General features: G+C 35.4%; 1 protein-coding gene across 1 annotated transcript in view; it reads right to left on the bottom strand.

Moving 5' to 3' along the window:
* The window catches only part of LRRC63 (leucine rich repeat containing 63), a 50,191-nt gene that overhangs the window by 19,555 nt on the left and 8,410 nt on the right, over positions 1-22,226 (bottom strand). The window contains 6 exon segments of the mRNA XM_057494625.1: positions 5,520-5,665; positions 10,425-10,523; positions 14,171-14,240; positions 14,242-14,305; positions 17,387-17,455; positions 17,925-18,614. Of these exon segments, the coding sequence (XP_057350608.1) occupies positions 5,520-5,665; positions 10,425-10,523; positions 14,171-14,240; positions 14,242-14,305; positions 17,387-17,455; positions 17,925-18,614 (1,138 nt within the window).

Below are 22,226 nucleotides of genomic sequence, written 5' to 3' on the forward strand. Positions count from 1 at the left end.
CAGCAGTGTAGATCCAGTCATGGAGATTAGTGTCATTACAAATTCATGGTTTCCAGCCTCGGCTTAAAACACATCACTGTCTGTCAAACTTCCATTTCCTGTGTGCTTTGTTCTTTTTTGCATTCCTCTCAACGTTATATCAAATCATCACAACTGTCTTTTAAGTTCCTTCTCAATCTTTACTCAAGGGTGATCTCAATTTAAGTCATTTTAAAGTTATCTACCTCAACTGATACATAGTACAAGCTAAGTAAATCTTTATTGACTGAATAAATTTCCTATTTTCTTACCCATGTAACTGTATATTTTCCGAACTCATTCTTACAACCAGTCTCCAGGTGTAGGAGATGAGGTTAATCTTCCTATCCAAGACCAGCATGTGCCTATGACCCCTTTTTCTCTCACTTCCTGTGAAAGTTCACCATAGGTCATCCTTTCATACCTTCAATTTATTCCCTACTGGTCCTTTTCCAACATCCTCAAGTATGCCTAAATCATTAAAAAACAAATAACAATTTTAAAAATTCTAAAATGCTGTGTTCTTTATAGCTTTTATCTAATCTCTCTCCTTCCTCTTACATCCAAATTTCTCCAAAGAGTGGCCTTCACTCTCTATGGCCAGTTTCTCTCTTCCCATTCCATCTCAACTTACCTCAAACTGGCTTTTGTTCCCACCATTCTACTGAAACGGTTCTCAGCTTTAATCTGACTGAGTTTTTCTATTGTGTTTGAACACTGTGGATCATCCTTCCTTTTTGAAATAATCTATTTGCTTGGCTTCCATGTTACATCTGGAAGTGTACTGGCATGATATACTTTATGCACTTTGAGCATTTTTTTCTCAACCTTTATAATTCTTCTTCCTCTTTCCATACCTGAAACATTGGTGTTTCTCCAGGAATATCTCCTCAGAAGATTGCTCTACACATTCTTTCTGGTTTCAGTTATAACTCACTATGTTTCTCTCCAGCACAAAACTCTCCTATGAGTTTAATTGCTTAGGTCCATCTGAGATAAGCAACACATCTGAAAACCAACATGTTAATCTAAAACTGAACTCACTGATTTTTTTTCCTTCAAGCTTCCTTTACTTTAATCTCATCACTCTTCTGCTTAAAACCTTCCAATGGCTTCTCATTGGACTTAGAATAAAATATAAATTTCTTCCATGACCTCCAAGACTTCATGGAATGTAGCACCCCCCCCTTAAATTCTTGAACCTTTCCTGGGGACACTGCCATTCCACTATATTGTAATAAGGAGAACCACAGGCCCAAAAATGGAGTCACTCATGCTAATGGCCCTATGTCAGCAAACTGAGATTAATACGCAATCTAACGGCAATTTCAGTCCCCCAGGAATGTAACCTTGAATCAGCCAACATGCAATTTCCTAGTTAGTGCTAGGAAATTTACTGATAGTCTCCTTCTGTTCTCTTTAGCAGGATAGCCTTGCATAAAACAATAGATTCTCTGCTAATAATTTCCTTTTTTCCTCTCCATCTCTATTTTTTAAATCTTTCCTTTTCTGCAGTTCAAGGTAGCATCTCTCTACTTGCTAGAGGGATTCATGAGTTGCTTAATAAAACCAGTTAGCTCTTTACATTCACTTGGTTGAATTTTATTTTTTAACAATATCCTAAGCCTACTGCCTTTCCGTCAGCCTTCACAGAGTCCCAGCCCTTGCCTCACATATGTCACGCCCACCACATGAAGTATTCTTTTCATCACTCTTGGCCTGGACTTGTTTCTGCTTGAGTGCCATTTCTCAGATACCTCTTTCTTAGTGACTCAATTTAATAAATGTCCTTTTTGATATCTTCCTTATTGTTCTCTTCATCCATAGTTCTTAGAATGTTTTATATTTATATATTTATTATAGTGTTTGTTAAAATTCCCTGTATCCTTCCCTGGATTCTAAATCCCATAAGGAAAAGGATCATGCCCTTTGATTTACCGATTTAACCGCAGTCTTAGCCACAGCCTAGTATTCCATAAATAATAAATATATTTGACATGATTGAATTATTTCACTCTAACTAGAAATCTGGAAGTCACTTTGACATATTTTTTTACCTTGACTTGTCTGTTCCCTATACCTTCTATATCCAATTAATACCAGATCTTGCATATTTTACTTCAAATTCTTACAATTTGTTCCTTCTTCTCTGTGCTACCATTGCCCTGGCCCAAGTTCTTTCCATCTCTTGCCTGGACTACTGTGATAGCCCCTAAACTGGTCACCTGGAACTCTGCTTTATCCCCTCATATCCATCCTTCACACTGCCACCATCATGAGCTAAAATGTAAGTAGGACTCCACCTCTCCCCTGTGGAAAACCCTTTAGTGGCTCCTCCTTGCATGCAGCATATAGGACAAATTCTTGCTTAGAGCACAAGGTCCCTAGATAATCTGGTCCCTGCTTACTGCACTAGGCTAATTTTTCACCACTTGGCCTTGCTTACTAAGCTTCAAAAACAGAAAACAGCTTATATTTCCCATCCCACATTATACATGCTGCTTCACATCCTCTTCTTTACATATATATTGTAACATATGTGAAGAAATATCCACCCCTTATCAGTCCAAGTATCTCTTGTCTTCTCTTACATTTAACCTGGCTAATTCATACTCAGTCAAACTTAGTTCAAGTATCATCCTTTCCAGGCAGTCATCTCTGACTCTCCAGATCAAGTTCTGTACCACTGTTTGGAATTTTACAACGTGCATCTGTATTATTTTACTTTACTTAATTGTGTTCAACTGCTTGCGTTCCCCCAAGGTGGTGAGCTCCTAGGAGCACACAGTAGGTATTTCATAAACATCTACTGAATTAATTATGAAAATTAAAATATAATATTCAAAGTGAAAAAAAAGAAAAAAAATATTCAAAGTGTATCAGTGCAATTGCTTGTAACATAATAATATCCAATTACATAATCATTTGGTTCACGGCATTTCACTCACCATCATCCAGTTACTAATCCCTAAGTCCTTCCACTCTGTCAGGTCTGCTTTTCTCAGCAAACTAAAGTTCTGACAACAATCTTCAGACACAAAGAATTCAGCACCCTCATTCCTCATTGTATAAGCAGCCTCTATGTGAGTTTTCATTTAAAAAGCTCTGCGAATGAACATTTTCACATGTCACAGTTCTAAGTTCTGAGGTCGATAAAGTTAATCCCCATAATAATTATGAAATAATTATATTATTATTCCCATAATTCCATTATTTCTAATTCTTGGCTTCAATATGCTGTCAATCTTCCCTTGACATGCATATATGTAGCCCGTGTTATTTAATAAGAACTATACTGCTTTATTTTAGAAACACTAACATTTTTGAGAAACAGCTCCTTAAAACTTTGATTGCAATCAACAGTTCAAACTAATTTGCTTAATCTTTAAACAATGAACAACATTGACTTTTTAGTTTTGATCAGCTTTAGTCACTTTGAGAAATTTTGTTTAAATGACAGTTATGTTACTTAAAGTATGTAATTATGATGATAGATCATTGTTTCATGCCAGCCTCAGCCTGTTTATAGTAAAGGTATAAGCTAGAAATGCCTGGGAGCCCTCACCTGGCCCAGGCGAGCTTTTCACCGTATCCTCCCTTTTCAACCCAATGTTAGAACTGGATAGGTCCTTATGGTTCTTATTATAATTGCAAGATGCCCTTCAGCAAAAATAATCAGGAAACTTTGGAAAATAGGGATTTATTACTTATAGGAGCGGGACATTACACAGCACAGCTGTGGTGATACAGCAAGTTGGAAGGTAGAAAGAAAGAGCCCATGGGCTGAAGGCTATACTTTTATTGTGGTCAAGGGTGGGGGGACCTAGGGTTATGAACTCACCCTTTGTTAGTGCATTTAAAATATAAGAGCAGGGAATTTAAAGCACAGGAAGAGAAAAGACAAGTGACCCAAGTGGTCAGTTATGGAAATCAGCCAGGATTTCAAAAGCAAAGGACCCCACTGGGGAATGTGGCCTGGCTCTTTATCTAATCCTGTGTCTGGCAATGTATTTATTCTATTTGAGATAGCAACTTTGAAATGGATGCCTTGGCAATCAAAGCTTAAGTCAGGCCCTTGCATTACAAAAAAAGAAAAAAAAAACCTGTCAGGGTTTTACACTGCAATTATACAATATGAATTCATGTTTAGAAGTATATATATATACATGTATACACACATATGTAGCTGTATATATGTATATGTACATATATGTAGTTGCATATGTATACATATGTAGAGGTCTCTGTGTGTGTATATATGCATGCACACAGAAGCAATTACAGATATGTGTGTGCACATAGATTAGCATACATACAGATACTGCTTAGCTTTGTTCACTGAGAGTGTCTAGAAGCAATGTCATCCCAAAAGCAATGGGGACACACAGCACCAAGATCTTGGTTTTTCAATACTGTCCCCCAATAAAAAGGAAACTGTTTTCTTAGAGAAATGGCTGATCCTAATACCAGGGCAGGAAAAATTCAATTTATGTTACTTTGGAAAAATATAGAAGAGTCACACAGATAAAATACTCATAACGTAATATTCTTACTTCCTTAATGGTCTTATATATATATATATATATATATATATATGTATATATATATATATATACACACACATATATATTATATGTGTGTGTATATATATATAGTGTAATGTGTGATGCATATATGTATGTTTTATACAGAAATGGTATTACTTTTACATACTTTTTTTATTCCTTTAAATGACTGAACAGTTTTATAGTGTATGAATGTAGAATTTGTGGGATTGTTAATTACAAACAATGCCAGATAAATAACTTCATAATGAATTTTAATGCACTTCTTTAATTACCTTAAGAATCTTCTTTTGCAAAATGTTATTCACTGTTGAAGAGTCCCTGGTCCTTTGCCCTTAACCTACATTCAGTCTCTTAAACTCTTAACTGCAAGTGGTATCTTGTTGTGGCATTTAGTTAAGATTTTGGATTAAATTTTTAATTAATTAACTGATTACCAGTCCATATGTGGGCAAAAAAATTCATCTCTTTTATACCCAATTATCAACATTACTATAGAGTTTAAAGGATCTTAGATAATACACATGCTAAATTCTTAGTTTATAGATTAGGAAATTGAGAATGAGAATGGTTAAGTGATTTCTCTAGATCATATAGTTGATAATAATCAACTTTAAAGTTAAAAGTCTAGATTTCCTAAGTCCAAGTTTACTGTTCTTTCCATATCCAAAAGTACTATCAAGGGAAAGATGCAAAGTTCTCCCCCGGGCTTCTTTACATGATTTGTGTTCATTTAATCCATCCTCAAATAATGAATCTCCAAATTTGTATTCCCCAGCCCCATATTATTGGCATCTATGTAGCTGGTGGGATTATTTTTAACACGATAAAAAGCAAATTAACTAATAAAATGGCCAAAAAATTTCTCACTGCTTTCAAAAAGGGGAACTGATCCTTTTCTAAATTATAAATTTTTTTCCTGTGTTTATCTCAGACTCAACCTTACCAGGTGGAAGAGTAGTGATCAAATTAAAGGCAACATTGAAAATTCTAAGGAACTCAAGTTGTTGAATTTCAGAAGGGATTTCTTTGATAGGATTATTTCTCAGGATCAGTACTTGTAAATTTTTAAGACAAAATACCTGAGGAACAAAAAAAGACAAACAAACATGAGTAGACTAAAAAGTACACAAATCTCTATCTGTTACATTTTATAAACCCCTTGAACTAATGTAGCAGAATCAGTATAACAACATTAATTGGGTGCATGATATATCTCAATAAACACCTTCGGCAAGCCTTCAAAATAACTGGCTAGCATTAATATGTATGATATGGTAGGACAGTGCCACAATTTTTTACCCTTGACTCAAGAATGGCTCTTTTCTAAATGGGAAAGTCATCCTGTTTGACTAAGTGCATGGTTTCATAAGAGGCAGTTTTGCAAAGAATGAGGGAGGAAGAAGATATATGCAGAGCCAGGAAAGTAAGTGAAATTAATTTCAGTAATCAGTGGGGCATCAAATATCATAGCCAGACCATTTCACCAATACCGTAGTGATTTTGTATACACTGATTTTTCATATGAAATTTAAAAATAGGACATACTATTTAAATATATGATCTTGATTAATGTATTTCCTGATCTCTGGTGAATCTTAATAAGGTCTTACACTAGCTCTCTTTAACATTAAATTAAACCTTTTTATAGTCATAAAGATATAAAATTGGTGGAATAGAGCTTATTCTCACAATCAGGAAGTATTCAGTCCTCTAAGTTTGTTTTTCCTTTCCGGATTGTTTGGTCTATTTGGATTCTTTTGCACTGCCATATGATCTTTAGGACCAGCTTTCCAAATTCTGCAAAAAAGACAAGTTGTGATTTTCTTAAGGATCGTAATGCATCTGTAGATCAATTTGGAAGTACTGCCAATTCGCAATATTAAGCCTGTGGATCCATGAATGTGGGATGACTTGCCATCTAAGTATGTCCCCTTTAATTTCTTTTAACAATGTTCTGTAGTTTTCACAGTATAAGTTTTCACATTCATTAAACTTACTCCTAAATATGTTATTCTTTCTCATGTAAACAGATTGCCTCCTTAATTTTACTGTCAGGATTATTTGTTGCTAGCATATAGAAATACAACTGATTTTTGTATATGTTCTTGTACACTACAACCTTGCTCAAATCATTCAATAGCTTTTGTTAGTGAATTCTTTAGGATTGCTATATGCAAGACCATGTCATCTATAACTAGAGATAATTTAACTCCTTCCTTTTTAATCAGAATGCCTTTTATTTCTTTTTCTTGCTTAATTGCTTTGGCTAGAAACTCCAGTACAATGCTGAATACAAATGGCAGCGATTGACATCTTCATCTTTTTCTTGGTCTTAGGAGGAATATTTTCAGTCTTTCACCATTAAGTATGATATTTATAGATGCCCTTTATCAAGTTGAGGGCATCTCTTTATATTCCTAGATATTAAGTGCTTTGGGCATGAAAGGATGTTGAATTTTATAAAATGTTTTTTCTGTCTATTGAAATCATTGTACAGTTTTTTCCCCTTCACTATATTAATATGGTGTATTAATTAAGCTGATTGATTTTTGAATGTTTAAACAATCTTGCAGTCCTGGGATAAACCTTATTGCTTATTGTGTATAATACTCATTATATGTTGCTGAATTTTGTTTGCTGGCTTTTAATTGAGGATTTTTGTATCTATATTCATAAGAAATACTGTACTGTAGTTAGCTTTTCTTTCTATATGTCTAGTTTTTGGTATCAGAGTATAACTGATTTAAAAGTTTGAACTGGGAAGTTCTCACTTGTCTTACATTTTTTAAGAAGCATTTGTAAAGGATCCATGCTAATTCTTTTTAAGACATTTGGAAGAATTCAACAATGAGGCAATCTATTCTTGAACTTTCCTTTGTGGAAAGTTTTAAAGTTACTATTGAAAATTTTTCCTTTTTATAGAACCATTCAGACTTTATTTTTCTTCTTTAGCCCATTCTTGTGTCTTTCTAGGTATGTGTCCATTTCATCTAAGTTATCTAGTTGGTTGGTATACACTTATTTGTAGTATTCTTTTAAAATATTATTTATTTCTGTAAGATTGGTAGTGATGTCCCCTCCTTCATTCCCAACTTCAGTAACTTGGGTCTTCTTTTCTTCTTGTCAGTCTATATAGGGTTTGGAAATTTCGTTGATCTTTTCAAAGTAACAACTTTAAGTTTTATTGATTTTTCTCTATTGCTTTTTTAGTTTCTTTTTCACTAATTTCTGCAGTAATATTTTATTATCTCTTCCTTATTCTTTCTTTAGGTTTAGTTTGCTCTTTTTTCTAGTGGCTTAAGATAAAAGGTTAGGTTGTTGATTTCTTCCCTTTATAATAAAGGCATTTATAGCTATAAATTTCCTTCTGAGCACTGCTGTAGATGCATCCCATCAATTTTGGTATGTTGTGTTTTCATTTTCATTCATCTCAATGTATTTTCTAATTTTCTTTTGATTTCGTTATTGAATCATTGGTAATTTCAGAGTATGTTACTTAATTTTCATATATTTAATTCCCATATATTTCCAAATTTCTTTCAGTTATTGATTTATCATTATATACCAGTGTGGCAAAAATATACATACTTTTTGTGATTTTTAATTCTTTTAAATTTGAGACTTGTTTTGTGGCCTAACATGTGCCTATCTTAGAAAATGTCCCATGTGAATTTGAGTATTATACATTTTGTTGCTATAGTTGGAGTATCCCACAGATTCTGTTAGGTCTAATTAATTTACAGTATTGTTCAAGTCTTCCATTTCCCTATTAATCTACTGACTAGTTGTTCTATGCATAATGAAAGTGGGGTATTTTGAAGTGTCCAACTATTGTTGAATTTTCTATTTCTTCCTTCAGTTCTTTCAGTTTTTACTTCATGTGCTCTGGGGATTTATTGTTAAGTATGTACATGTTTATAATTGTATCATTCTGATGGATAGAAAAATGTTCCTCTTTATCTCTAGTAATATTTTTTGTTTTAATATCTATTTTGTCTGATATTTGTATAGTCCTTTCAACTTTCCTATGTTTGCTGTTTGCATGATATATCTTTTCTCATACTTTTACTTTTAATCTCTTTGTATCTTGTGATCTTAACTATTTCTCCCATAGACAATATGTTGTTGGAGCTTTTTTTAATCTAGTCTGACAATCTGTATCTTTGGATTGTTTGATATATTCATGGTTAATATTATTACTGGCATAGTTAGCTCTACATCACCATTGTCCCTATAGTTTTCCATATGTCTTATGTCATTTGTTGTTCTTCCTTTACTGCCTTCTTTTGTATCAACTGAAGATTTTCTAGTATAACATTTTTATTATTTCAATGATTTTTTTCCACTAAATTCTCTTGAGTTTCCTTAGGGATTGCTTCAGCAGTTGTAACATACATTTTAATTATCAGAATCTATTTCAGATACACTAACTTAATTCTAGTGAGATATGGAAATGTTCCTAAATAGTTCTATTCCTTCTTCCTTTGTTTGCACTATAATTGTTAAACATACTACATCCATATATGTTACAGACCTAACAATACATAAATAGTTAATTGTTATTGTGCATGATTTTATACAAACATATTTCAAAGAAGCTAAAAGAAGAAAGGAGACTATTGGCAGGGTTTGCAATGTTAACCTTATTTACCATTTCTGATTCTTCCTTTTCCTTTCCTGAACTATTTTAGTAGACTCTGTCCTCTGCCTGAGACAACCATCTTAAATTTTCCACAAAACATGCAATAATTCCAATCACCACATTTACACCAGCCTCTAGTCTTCTATTATTTGTATTTATGCTATGCTAATAGCCTACCCCCACCATAACCCTTCCAAGCTGAATATTATCATCTTGATTGGAATATTTTATTTATAACTATACAACACAGATTTGCATTTTAATGACAAGTTCTACTGATTTCTATCACTTTGAAAATGGGCACTTTATATTTTACACCTGAAGAGCTCTCTTATATTTATACATTCTTTTTTAGTGTACAGAGTATTCTTTGGAAGATACACAAGCCTCATGTATGACTAGAAGAAAGGTTAAAATTAACATGAAGAACTAAGATCCATATATTCCATGGGAATTCTTGTCAATTTGTCCTAGTTAAATTAATAAAACTGGTGTTATGTATTAGAAAAGAAAATTTAACTCTTCTAGTGAAAATAAAAGCACCATATTAGAGAGGAATTATGGAAAATATGCTTTCAGTACTATATGTTTGAACTACAAAACAAGTCAGTTTGCTAGAAATCAATTTAATAAAAGTCAATATAATGGAACTCAATTCACAAAACAACCAATCACCCAGTGACCAATGAAGCAATGACTAAAGACACTAAAGACATATACTCTATCCTAATCACTCACACTGACTGATTTTTTAAAAATTACAGTGAATTAGCTCATCCCATATCTGATTATTCTTGATATGTTTTATTAAATAGAATATCCTTTTTCAGGTTATGATAATTAAAACTTGTTACAAAATCATATTACCTGATCAGTAAGCCGATTAACACATGGGTAGATTTATTTTAGGTTTTATTCAGAGTTAAAAGAGTAAATAAACTATTTTATATACATTTTCCAGTTATGAGAACATATTTGAGAGCCTGGTTATAACATAGTCTTTGAGGACTATATCATGGGACTTCGTAAGAAAGATGTGCTTTTGGTACTTCTAAGAAAAAGGCTTTGGGATGCAATCCAAAAATATATTTTCTTTGAAATAACCCCAGGTTGTCATAGGTGTCCATATTTAGATTATGATTATTATTCATAATAAAAAATTATTGCAATATGGACAATAATAAAAGTGGACTCACTTCTGTTGGAAAGTCACTGATATCATTAAATGATAAGTTAAGATACATCAGTTGGGAAGCCAAAGGTGTTAAGTCTGGACAATTCATGATAAAAAAGCCCTAAAATAAAGAGACACAAAAAGTGAATTATTAAAAATACACAAAATAGTTTATACAAAAAATTGAGCACATAATCTGAGTGACAGTGTTTGACATATGTTAACAAGCCTACAATCATCTTACATTTCATTTATTTTAGTCATAATAATTTCTAAACATGTTAAGTATAGAAACAAAAGAGACAAACTGCTAAGTATTTATGCATGTAATAAATATAGTATTATATGTGTCACAGGCATTATTTCAATTAGGATCAAGCAAACACTCACTGAGTGTCCACTACATGCTGAAACATAAGTAATTAAATATATATATATATTTTAAATGATTTCTTTTACCCCATTTTTTTCATGTTTCTACTTTCATTTCTCTGTATTTTTTCTATTAGTCTAACATCTATCTAAAACTTCTTAAATATGCCAACTTTTGATTAAGAAAAATATGTGCCTTGTTATAGACTAAATGTGGTGTGCCCCCAAAATTGATATGCTTAAGCCCTAATGCCCAGTATGATGGCATTTAGAGGTGAGATCTTTGGCAGGTAAAAAGGGTTGGATGAAGTCTCAAGGGTGGAGCCCTCATGATAGGATTAGTGCCCTTATAAGTAGAGGAGGTGACCAGAGCTCAAGCTCCCTCATGAAGCCACATGAAGACACAGCAAGAAGGCAACTGTGAACAACAGAACCAGCAACCAGACCAGCTAACACCTCAGTCCTGGACTTCCCAGCCACCAAAACTGTGAGAAATAAATGTTTGTTGTTTAAGCCACTTGTCTATGGTGTTTTGTCACAGCAGCTCCAACTGACCAAGACACGCCTGGTGCCCCCACTGTCTTTTATGCTACAGGGAAGTTGGAACATTTGTTTCTTAAGGATCATAGAATCAGTAGTGATCAACTGAATGAAGAAATTGTGATGCTGGAGGAGCAAACCTCAGCTCATAGTGAAGGGAATCATGGTGCCTTCAGGCTATGGCATGTACTAAGTAAGAATGGAAAGGGAAATGACTAAAGAATCTTAGAATTGACAGTACTAGCTTCAAGACTGACCTCTTATTAAAGTATTACTATTTGTAAATGTCTGTATGTTGGAAGTAAACAAAAATAAGTATTCTTTCTTCCTGTCATTAAACGTTTTTCTCTTCTCTGCAGAACTGGTGACACACTAAGTTGTGTAGCAGACCACCAAGTTGTGTAACAGACATGCGTCCATCATAGTCTCTAATCATTCCACTTAGTGTGCTCAGATTACTAGTATCTTTACATTTCCTTCTGCTTGCAAAGCTCTTATGCCATCTCTTCCCATGAATTATCTTCTTAGTTCATTCAGCAACATGCTTCTAGACAGCTGTGTGTTTATCAGTCATCTGACCAGAGAGGCCTTCCTTGGCCAGATAAACAGCAGCCTTTCAAACTAGTGTTCCATCAGTGGATTCTTACCCACTCCATTTGCCTTATGTTTCTTCATAGCTCTTAATATCACAGGACAGACTATGTATAAGTGAATGAATGAATGAATGTTTGATCTTACCCCATTAAAGTATAAATTCAATGAAAGAGACATTTTTCTGGTTTGCACACTGATACACAGTGAGATACATAGTTCCCACTGGCACATAGTGGGTTCTTAATAGATACTGGTTCAATGAGTGAATATCCAGGACTTTCATATGCCTCATTGAATCCTTACAGGGATCTTCACTGTGAATATACCATGAGACCTGCCCACCATAGGCACCCGGTATCTCTCTTTTACCATCCCATCATAAACCCTGTCTGCTGCAGTTTTCACAGAAGGGATGTAAAGAACTAAGTAACGCTAAGAATGTGGAGGCTTTCTCAATCTCTCAAATTGCTTTAGCAACCTTTAAACACTTATGCACAGGGTCTGTGTTCTATTTATTTTGTGTAAATTCTCATTCAAACAAAATCTTTTTTTTTTTAATAAGTCCCTGAGATAGAACAGGAATTATGACTTTTAATTTTTTTATATCACCTTCACAGAGCTCAGGATTCTATTCAGGAGACAAATACTTTTAAAAATACTAATGGCTGCTGAAATAATTATTTTTCTTGACTAGTTTCACTTAAGCCTTTAAAAATTTTATTCTCCTCCATTTAAAGCAGCTATCAGTAAGCTACAATCCACCACCCTTTTCTAAATAAAATTTTATTGAAACACAGCCATGCTGCTAAATTTAGGTATTGTATATTGCTGTTTTTTCATTACACAACAGAATTGAGTAGTTATGACAGAGCCTATGCAGCCCTCAAAGCCTAAAATTTTACTATCTAGCCCTTTACAGAAAAAGCTCACTAACTTCTTACTTAAATAAATTTACTTCAAAATCAAATAATCTGATTTTTTTCACTTCTACTAATGATCAACAACCTTGGGCACACTGGAAAGGAGATAACAGCAAAAACAGTAAGGTTATATATGGATACTGGTTGAACAAGTAAATATGTTAAGGATAGTAGTCATAACATTTCTCTGTGTTGGAGAAGGGGGTTACAAATTGAACAAGAGAAAAAATTAGGATGTTAGATTGGAATTGGATGTACTGATATGGATTCATAGTTTCAATATGTGTGTGTGTGTGTGTGTGCACACGCTTGTACACACACCTATTACCTAGCTTTGTCCACTGAGCCGATAATCCTCTAATATTTATGAGAAAACCCAGTGCCCAGATCTTGGCTACCTCACAAACAATAACCAGGGTTCCTTGGATAAATGGCAGATTCCAGGGCTCGGACAGAGAGAATACAAGATAAACCTGGAAGTATGATGGGCATGTGTCAAAAGGATACAGAAACCATCTTAGATGGGCTTTTACTAATAAAATCCGGTGCACTTAGAGATCAGCCAGAGGTAAAAAGCTTAGAGTCTTCTCAAGTCTTTTCTGAGAATGCATCCTGCCCTAAGTATGCACATGGCTTGCTTTCTAAATGCCCTAGTAAATATAGGCATTTTTGAATGCCCTAATTTCCCAAAGAAAATCTTCCTGAAGCTTTACCCATTTTTGCAATTTCTATATGGGTTTGAACTTATTTCAAAATAAAATTTAAAATAAAAGAGCTTAGATTTCGAGGCCAAAGACTTCTGGGTTCAAACCCCAGCTCTGCCTCTTGCTTGCGGTGTCATCTCATGCATGTTATTTTTTTCGGGCTTCAGCACTCTCATCTGTAAAATGAAGACTGTAAAACCTACTTTGCTGAATTGTAAATTTTAAGAGGAACGTTTGCTTTGCACACAGTGGGCGCCTAGTAAATGGTAGCTGTTATTATTATTGTTCATCACACTGGGTTTGTGTTCAGTGAAAGGGCTAGCCTAGTGCTGGATTTGGCACATGGGCCAAAGATTGATAATAACTTAAAAATACAATAACTGAATCCCACTTTCCTTATCATGTTAGGTAATAAAAAAGCACTATAATTGCTTCAGACCTGAGAATTTTTTAAACTGAAAGGAAAGCAGACTAGGACTGATAGGTTTAGAGATGCAGTTTGAATGTATTCCTAGGAAATCTCTATTGCAACAGAAAGGATCCCTACAATATTATGGGAACTAACATAAATTAGGAAGCCTAATGCAAAAATACTTGATAATACAACAGGAATTTGCCACTAAAAAGACCTAGGGTACCTTAAGATTAAGTGCATTTCTTCCGTGTATTTGACAGTTTATTATGGCCAAGTCGGCTATGGCTGTCACACCGCATCACCCTAATGGCCTTAAAACCTTCACCATATGGAACATGCCCCTCTGCATCCTCTCTTTCTGAAGATTTAATGAGACCAAAATAAACAAACAAAACATGAAACTTAAATGTGTTATTACTTAGAGTGAACGTTAAAAGGTGTTTATGCTATGGTAACTGTCAATCAGCATATATAGATTAGCTGTACACATCCTCTGGAAGAGATTCACCATCACCTTCACCAGCCAATCTCACTCGGTTCTGTTTGTCAAACGGGATTTCATTGTTTGTTTGTTTTTTTAAAATATGAGATAGTACAACTGTCTTTCAAAAAGAAAACCATATGTTCATATATTTCCACTGGGATAATTTAAAGTCCATCAATCTCAGAATTTTTGTACTATGTGTGAAAAATTTTTAATTTTACTATGTATTAAATAAATAACTTCTTGCTTCACAAAATCAACAAAGGACATCATATAAGCATAACTCAGAATTAGTTCACCTCCCAAGGATCAATCTTGCCTTATTTCCTAATATCACCTTGATGCATGATTCAAATGCCCTATGTAATTCAGCAATTCGATCAGTGTGAAGACCGCACACAAGTAAGGGGAAAAACCCAAGCAATTCCGGCGTTGGCCAAACAGAGACCATCTGAACTGACTTTACCATGACCCTCTGGGTTTCACCTTCCTTCAGAATGGCCCATCCGAGTATATGCCCCAGGGCAGCAGGAAAATAATTTGAAACTTTATGAACTATACTTTCATTCCCAGCCATTCCTGCTGTATGACTTGCAGCAACATATTTCACAATCAGTAATTCTTATACCACTGTTTCAAGTAGAGGAAATAATAAACAAAGAAAACAATGTTCAGTTGTTAATTTCCAAAATAGGCCCTGTGTGCCCACTTTAGATCACAACAGATGTGAAAGTTAACCACAGAATAAAGAAAGATGTATGATATGATATAGTAATTACTTGTCTTGGGAGGGGAAATGGAGCAGGAAGGAAAGGAGAGCATGTTAAGACAAAAGTCTGTGGTCTGGTCTTAACTCATCGACTATCATAGTCCAAGCCCAAGTAACTGGTTTTTTGAGGGGAAAGGAGGGAGATTGAGATGGGGAGGTGGTTAGAAATTCCCTGATTAATTTCTGAAAGATTTGAGGGCATTTCAACTCAACTGAAACTTTGCAAAGAGGGAAAGACAAGAGTAGAATAAATTAAAAATGAGAAATGGCAGTATGACTTGTTTAGGCTTATGACATGGAAGAGACTCCTAAGTTAATTGTGTCACAGGCGGTAATACAGAACTGCTGGGAGGCGTAGTGGGCTCAGAAAGCCCTATGTTTGCTATAGCTGACAGTACTGTAGTATTGTATATTTGACAGTTGCTGAGAGAGTAAACCTTAAAATCGCTCATCAAAAGAAAAAAAATAGTTACATGAGGTGATGGATGTTAACTAAACTTATTGTGGTAAGCATTTCACAATATATACACATATAAATCGTTATGTTGCACACCTTAAATTTGCACAGTGTTATATGTAAATTTTATCTCAATAAAACTGGGAGGAAAAGAAAGTTCTATGGTTAGAGTGTTCAGTATATAACCTATTAAGAATATGATTTTTTTCTATCTAGAATTTTATTTGATTCTTATTTTTAAAATAAAAAATTCCAGTTCCCCAGTAAAATCCTTCAACTTTTTAAAATTTTCCTGAACACAGTAATCACCATTATTTTACAATCCTTATTTGAAAACTCTAATGTCTGAATCTAAAGGTCTGTTTCTATTCTGTTTTATCTTACTGGTTTTCAGACATTTCATCCTGTTTTTAGGATGCGTTGTAATTTTTAAATTTAATGCTGGACATTGTGGATGTAGATTTTAAAGGGTCTGGATAATGATATCCCTTTCTATAGGTATTAGGTTTTCTTTGATTAGGCAGGAAGTATCACTTTGACTTATGAAGGATTGGGTTTGAGCTTTATGTTAAGGATACTCTTGCTAGTTTTGCCCTTTCTCCTAGGCATCATCCTATTCCTAAGGCATGGGTCTTCTGGGTCTTCTATCGAAAACCCAGTATGTTTACTAAGACCCCACCCCCCTCCCCACCACACCACTTTGGCAGAGCTTGAACTCTAATAACTGTCTCCTATGCAACTATGAAAATTTATGCTGAACTCCTTAGCATCTCAGCTATGTTTTCTGCTGTTCCTTAGAGTATTGTCCCGCACATGCACAGCTTAGAAATCAGCCAACACCCTCCAGGAGTTTATATGCAGATATTTGGATTCACTTCTCTTCTCTCTAAGATTTTGCCCCTCAAGTTGTAGCTATATTATAGACAGCTCTGAAGTTTGACTGCTATCTTCTCAATCCAGGACTACTGCCACTTTCTCCTTGTACCCTATTCTCCAACATCGCAATTGCCCTTAGTCAAAAGCCAAGGTGAATGTAGACTGAACTCATGGGCTTCCCTTTTTTCAAGGATTGCAGACAAACTCATGCCTGCAATGGTTACAGTTCAATAACTTCATCAGCAATTTTGCATATTTTGGGCATCTTTAATAACTGATTTTGGTGGGAGGGTTTGTCCAATACAAGCTACTCAATCTTGAACAGAACCAGAAGTCATCAGGTTATTTTAAAATCTGCATCTGATAATTCTAATATCTGGAACACCTGTAGCTATGTTTTGCTAGTGTTCATTCATTCTCTTTCTCTTTGTGTGCGTGGTAATTGTGAATTGTTTACTACACACTGTATTTGTGAAATCATTCTTGGGAAGAATGTGAGGTCTAAGATGATGGTACCTTTCTTTAAAGATGATTTTTCATTTGTTTCTGTTAGGTAACTAAGGTCAAAGCACTTAGAACAGTGCCTGGCATATGCCAAGTAATTTACTCTCATTAATGCATGCCCCTCCCAGATTAAGGATACTCCAGCTATTATGTTCCCAACATCAGTACAAAGTTTGGTTTATAATAAATGTTTAAAAAGTAGTTGCTGAGTAAATGGTTTAAGGAATTGGAAATGAGGTAAGACACTGAGTCATAAACACATACAGAAACACAGTATCATGAATACTTTATTACAGAGCTGTAACCTTATATATAGTTCTTAAAAGAATGACATAAACCTAGGACTTACCTTCAGGTAGGCCTGGCATCCTTTGCTTTGGGACATTTTCTACATTTTCATATTGTGCTGCATAAGTTTCTAGAAAAAAAGAAAAAACTGGGACAACTTTTGGATACTTGTGGAAATTCCATGTTGAGAGTGCTATGATTTCATTATAATCATTCATCTTTTAATGAATTGGGATCATCCATGGAAATGTGCCTATAAAGATATCCATCAACATTGGCTTTTGGCTTCTTGAGTTTATCTGGATCACCTTCTAAATTATTGCTCATTCTCATGTCTTTTTATTAGCTTCTCTAACCCTAGAACTCCCTTTTCTGGTTCCCACCGCCATCTGGCTGGAGTACGCAGTTTGTCTGTGGCAGACCTGCAAGGCCACTGATTCTGTTACCACATTCTGGCCCATATATTAAACATATAAGCAAAAATGACCCAACCATCCCACCCTGCAAACCCAAGGGGGGCCACCATTTTTTCATACGACCTCTGTCCCCCTGGCTCTACTAGACGTCATTATTACAGACCATGTTCAGAATGGACTTACCTATCACAGACAGTCTTGGAGGTTTTCTTGGTAAAACTGGTGTTGGTATGGAAATGGTACCTGGAAAATTACTAATATTTAGTACCATTGTAGTATTTTCTTGTGTTTGGTCAGATTATTTTCTTTCTGCTTTAACAGGTATATTTCTTGGTAGAGATCTTGGCACTCTTGTACTTAAATTGACCAGAGGCTGCTTAAAAGTATAGGTCCTACTTTTTGGTAAAGATGGATACTCAGAGTAAACTTTCTTGAGTTTGGGAGAAATAACTAGGGAAGGGGCACTTGAAGATTTGGAGAACTCTGAGGAGACAATCAGAGCATTTTTTAGCACATCAGCATAAATATGTTTTATTCTTGATGGCTCTCCCTTTGAATTTCTTGAACTTTCCATTTGACTGGTTTCTTTCCTAAAAATTCCATTTGATGCTGACTGACAACTTGGAAAAAATATGGAACCAGTAGCAGTGTCTGGAATGTGCCAGTAGACAGTCTTCATGGATTTTTTAGATGTTGAAATAGTAGTCACTCTTTCTGGTACATGATGATCAAGAATGACATTTTGGATATTGGTAGGGGTTTGTGATTCACTTCTTGAAACAACATCATGAAAACTTGCTTTATCTGTTTCAACTGAAGTGGTTTCATCTTGAGCGAACTTTACACATGCTGGCTTACTTTTACCAGTCTTGGCTAAGCCAGAAAAATTTCAAAAAAAGAGTACAATTAGGTTATATTTATCTAAGTCTCAGGGACAAAACTATTAATGTCTTAACATTCATAGCTTTTCTTTATCCATTCACCCCACTCTCACCTTCTAAAAATGTTTCTGTCTGTACTTACTCAGGTACCAGGACTTTAGTTTAGCTAAGTGGAATAAAGTTTGAGTGAACAACTGGGGAAAAGAGATTAATTAGTGTTGGACTTAAAAAGGGTAGGGAGATACTCTCAGAAATACAGAATTAATGGAGAGAAAGATAGGACATAAAGGGATATTTCTTAGCAGTCACCACTAAAAACCTGGGAATATGAACAGGTAAAAATGATTTTGATGAAGTTTTGCCACTTACCATTTATCATTATCTTTTCCTCATTTGAAACTTCTTTAAGCAAATATTTGCATTTCTTTTCAATGCTAAGTGTCAGACCCATGTGGCTTTTGAACATGGTAACATTCTGATACTGGCTACAAGATACCACAGGTTCCTTTAGGTTACAACAGTAAGTATTCTTTGTTCTCTTAGGCCAGAAAATGCACCATGCCTGCATTCCTAAGTACCTTACTACATCATATATGCCTCCTCTTTCTTATGCGACGAAATGTTAAATTACTTTTTCTCTGTTGTCTCAGTAGAGTACAATAAATGATGAGGACCTCTACATTCTAATGAGGACATAATAGACCTGTTAGGGAAAGACTTGCAAGGACATGGACAAAACAAATCCAACACCAACCCTCTTACGCACCTGCTGTCTACACATGAGAGATGGTGAGAGATGGTGAAAAGAAAGGATTTCTTTTCAACAAAACTGTTTGAGTTGTATGTGTTTCCTCAATCTTTCCCTCCCCATGGTGGGTGGGAGAGGAGGATTTTCTCCCACCTCAAACTAAGTGAGGGGTGTTCTCAGAGAACCATTTATAGAGAACTCCAGGAGTGTATGCCACAAGGAGAAAATAACATCTTAGCACTCCCCATCCCACCTCCCCCACTGATGCCTGCAGGGTAACAAAAATATATTGGCTCACCTAGTGTTGGGTCCCAGCTGGAGTGAGGCAGGAGAATCATTGAAATTACTTGGCCTGCGTCTCCTGGCATTTCAGGTGGGTACAGAGACTGATGCTTGATTCTCGTCTTAACTCTTAACTCAGCTCCTTAACCCCACATATGGAGGAACCAGAAACTGGGAGTTTGAAGACGAGAAATAAAAGAACAAAATGGAAGAATTTATCATGTTCTTGTTTTTTTTCAGCTTGTCTAAAAATTTGCAGACCTACTCTGAATGAGGAGAAAGAGCAAGATTTGATTACATGCTAGATGGAAGTACTGATTTAGATTGGACTAGTTTTTTAATATCTGTAAGTGAGACAAGGCAAATATATGAAAGACTAGAAAAGCCTTGGGAGAGAGATGAGTGCCATGTAGGTTTGAAGGGCAGTGCTACAGGAACAATGTTTGCTTCCTGCTTATGAGGAACTAGTTAAAGTTAGTTCATTCAATAAAATGGTTACACCGCTATCTTCAACTTTATTTTCTTTTTCTCCCATATTAAAACAAAACACAGTAACATAAGCAAAAACCTTAATAGACTCCAGAACTCCTCCCATCATCCACCATCCCACCATATTTATCCTTCCCTTCAATGACATGCTGAAATAATTTACATTCATTAGTTTGGCTTCCTGTTCTCTCATCTCTGTTCTGTTTGTTGTTTCACTTTATTTACTCTGTAACTTTTAAGTTAGTAGACTTATTTTTACAACAGTTTTAGATATATAAAAAAGTTGAGCATGGCAGTAGTTACCCTTTATTCTTGTCCCCTGTACGCAGTTTCCTCTATTATTAGTATCTTGCATTAGTGTGGTACATTTAGAAAAATTAATGGACCAATGCTGATAATGATTAAAGTTCATGGTTTGCTTTAGAGTTCACTCTTTGTGCTGTATGGTTCTATAGGTTTTAACGAATGCGTAATGTTATGCATCCACCATTATAGTTTTATACAAAATAATTTCACCATCCTGAAAATCTCTTGTGCTTTACAATCTCTCTGAACTGGTGGTAACCGCTGGTTTATTTTTTACTGTCTCTATAGTTTTGCCTTTTCCAGAATGCCATATAGTTGGCATCCCACAGTATATAACCGTTGCACTCTGGCTTCTTTCACTTAGTGATGTGCAGTTCAAGTTCTTCTACATCTTATGTGGCTTGATGGCTCGTTGCTTTTTATTGTGAGGTTCATTCCGTTGGGTGTATGCACTGCTGCTCTCCAGTGGTGGTGTCACCATGTTGGGTTGTAGCTATTCTTATAGGTCTCCAGTACATCTCACTGCTGCAATCCCAGTCATGTCCAGGCTACTGGTGAGCCCATTAAAGTCATTTTTCATTTTTATTACAGTGTTTTTTATTTCTGGCATTTCATTTTCATTTTTCCTTAGAATTTCCATATTCCTCTTACATTATTCATCTGTTCTTGCATGTTGTCTACTTTTCCACCAAGGGTCTCAAAATATCAACCATATTTATTTTCAATTCCCTGTCTGATAATTTCAATTGTGTCGTATGTGAGTATGGTTCTGATGCTTAACTCATCAAACTATGTTTTTTCTAGCTTTAAGCATGCTTTATAACTTTTTGTTGAAAGCTGGGCATGGTTTATTGGGTAAAAGGACCTGAAGTAGTTGTAGCTGTAGGTGTCAGAGGTTCAAGAACTCTCTGTTGGATCTAAGTCATTAGTTGTCACTACTGTTTTTAGTTTTTTTCTCTTTTGCTGTTGTTGCACTTCCCCTCAAACTCCTTTTCAAATAAAGTCTGCCTCTTACAGTTCTCTCCACTGTAATCCACTGTTATTACAGTAGAGCCCTTTTGATGTGGTGATAAGCAGTTGGGGAAAGGAATTGTTCTATGTTCTTATGATTGAATCTCAGTTTCTCAGTGGGCTGGAGTCCCAGGCTGTGGCTTTCAGAAATGTTTCTCATTTCCTCCCCTTACATGAGACAGAAAGTCTGCAGGGGGCTAGAGCTGTCTAACTGTCCTTCCTCCTGGTCAGTTAGCTCTGGTAATCTAGTTTCCCTTAGATGGTGGGCCTTTGTTATGGCGAATGCTCTGGGAGTGTTTAGGACTGTTATTTTCTCCTTCTTCCTGGAGGAATCATGAGCAATTTTTTCTCTGATCTTTGTGAGAATCTGGTGGCACTCCTGGAGTTAGAGCCCATGGCAGTGTAGAGGCCTCCTAAGACTGGGCTTTCAGGAGCCCAGAGAGTTTTAACTATTAAGCAAGACCACAGTCAACCTCCAGCAATTTGTCCAATCAGCACGTAAGTGCTCCCACCAGTTACTGGCTTAAGCATCTTCTGGATGGTGCTGTGTTCTGTGACCTGAGCTCTCTGACGGATCTAAGTCATTAGTTATCACTATGGGCACTTTTTTCTTGTTATGAGGATAGGAGTGGTGACTTCTCATCTCTTTATACTTTGAAGCTGAAACTGAAAGTCTCCTCCCATTTATTTTTCAAATCATCATCACTTGGATTTGCCAGCTCTACTATCAAAACTGTAATTACCAATTATTATTGGTTCGTGTTTGCT

This window comes from Manis pentadactyla, chromosome 17 (genome assembly GCF_030020395.1).
Source record: "Manis pentadactyla isolate mManPen7 chromosome 17, mManPen7.hap1, whole genome shotgun sequence".
NCBI classification, from domain to species: Eukaryota; Metazoa; Chordata; class Mammalia; order Pholidota; family Manidae; genus Manis; species Manis pentadactyla.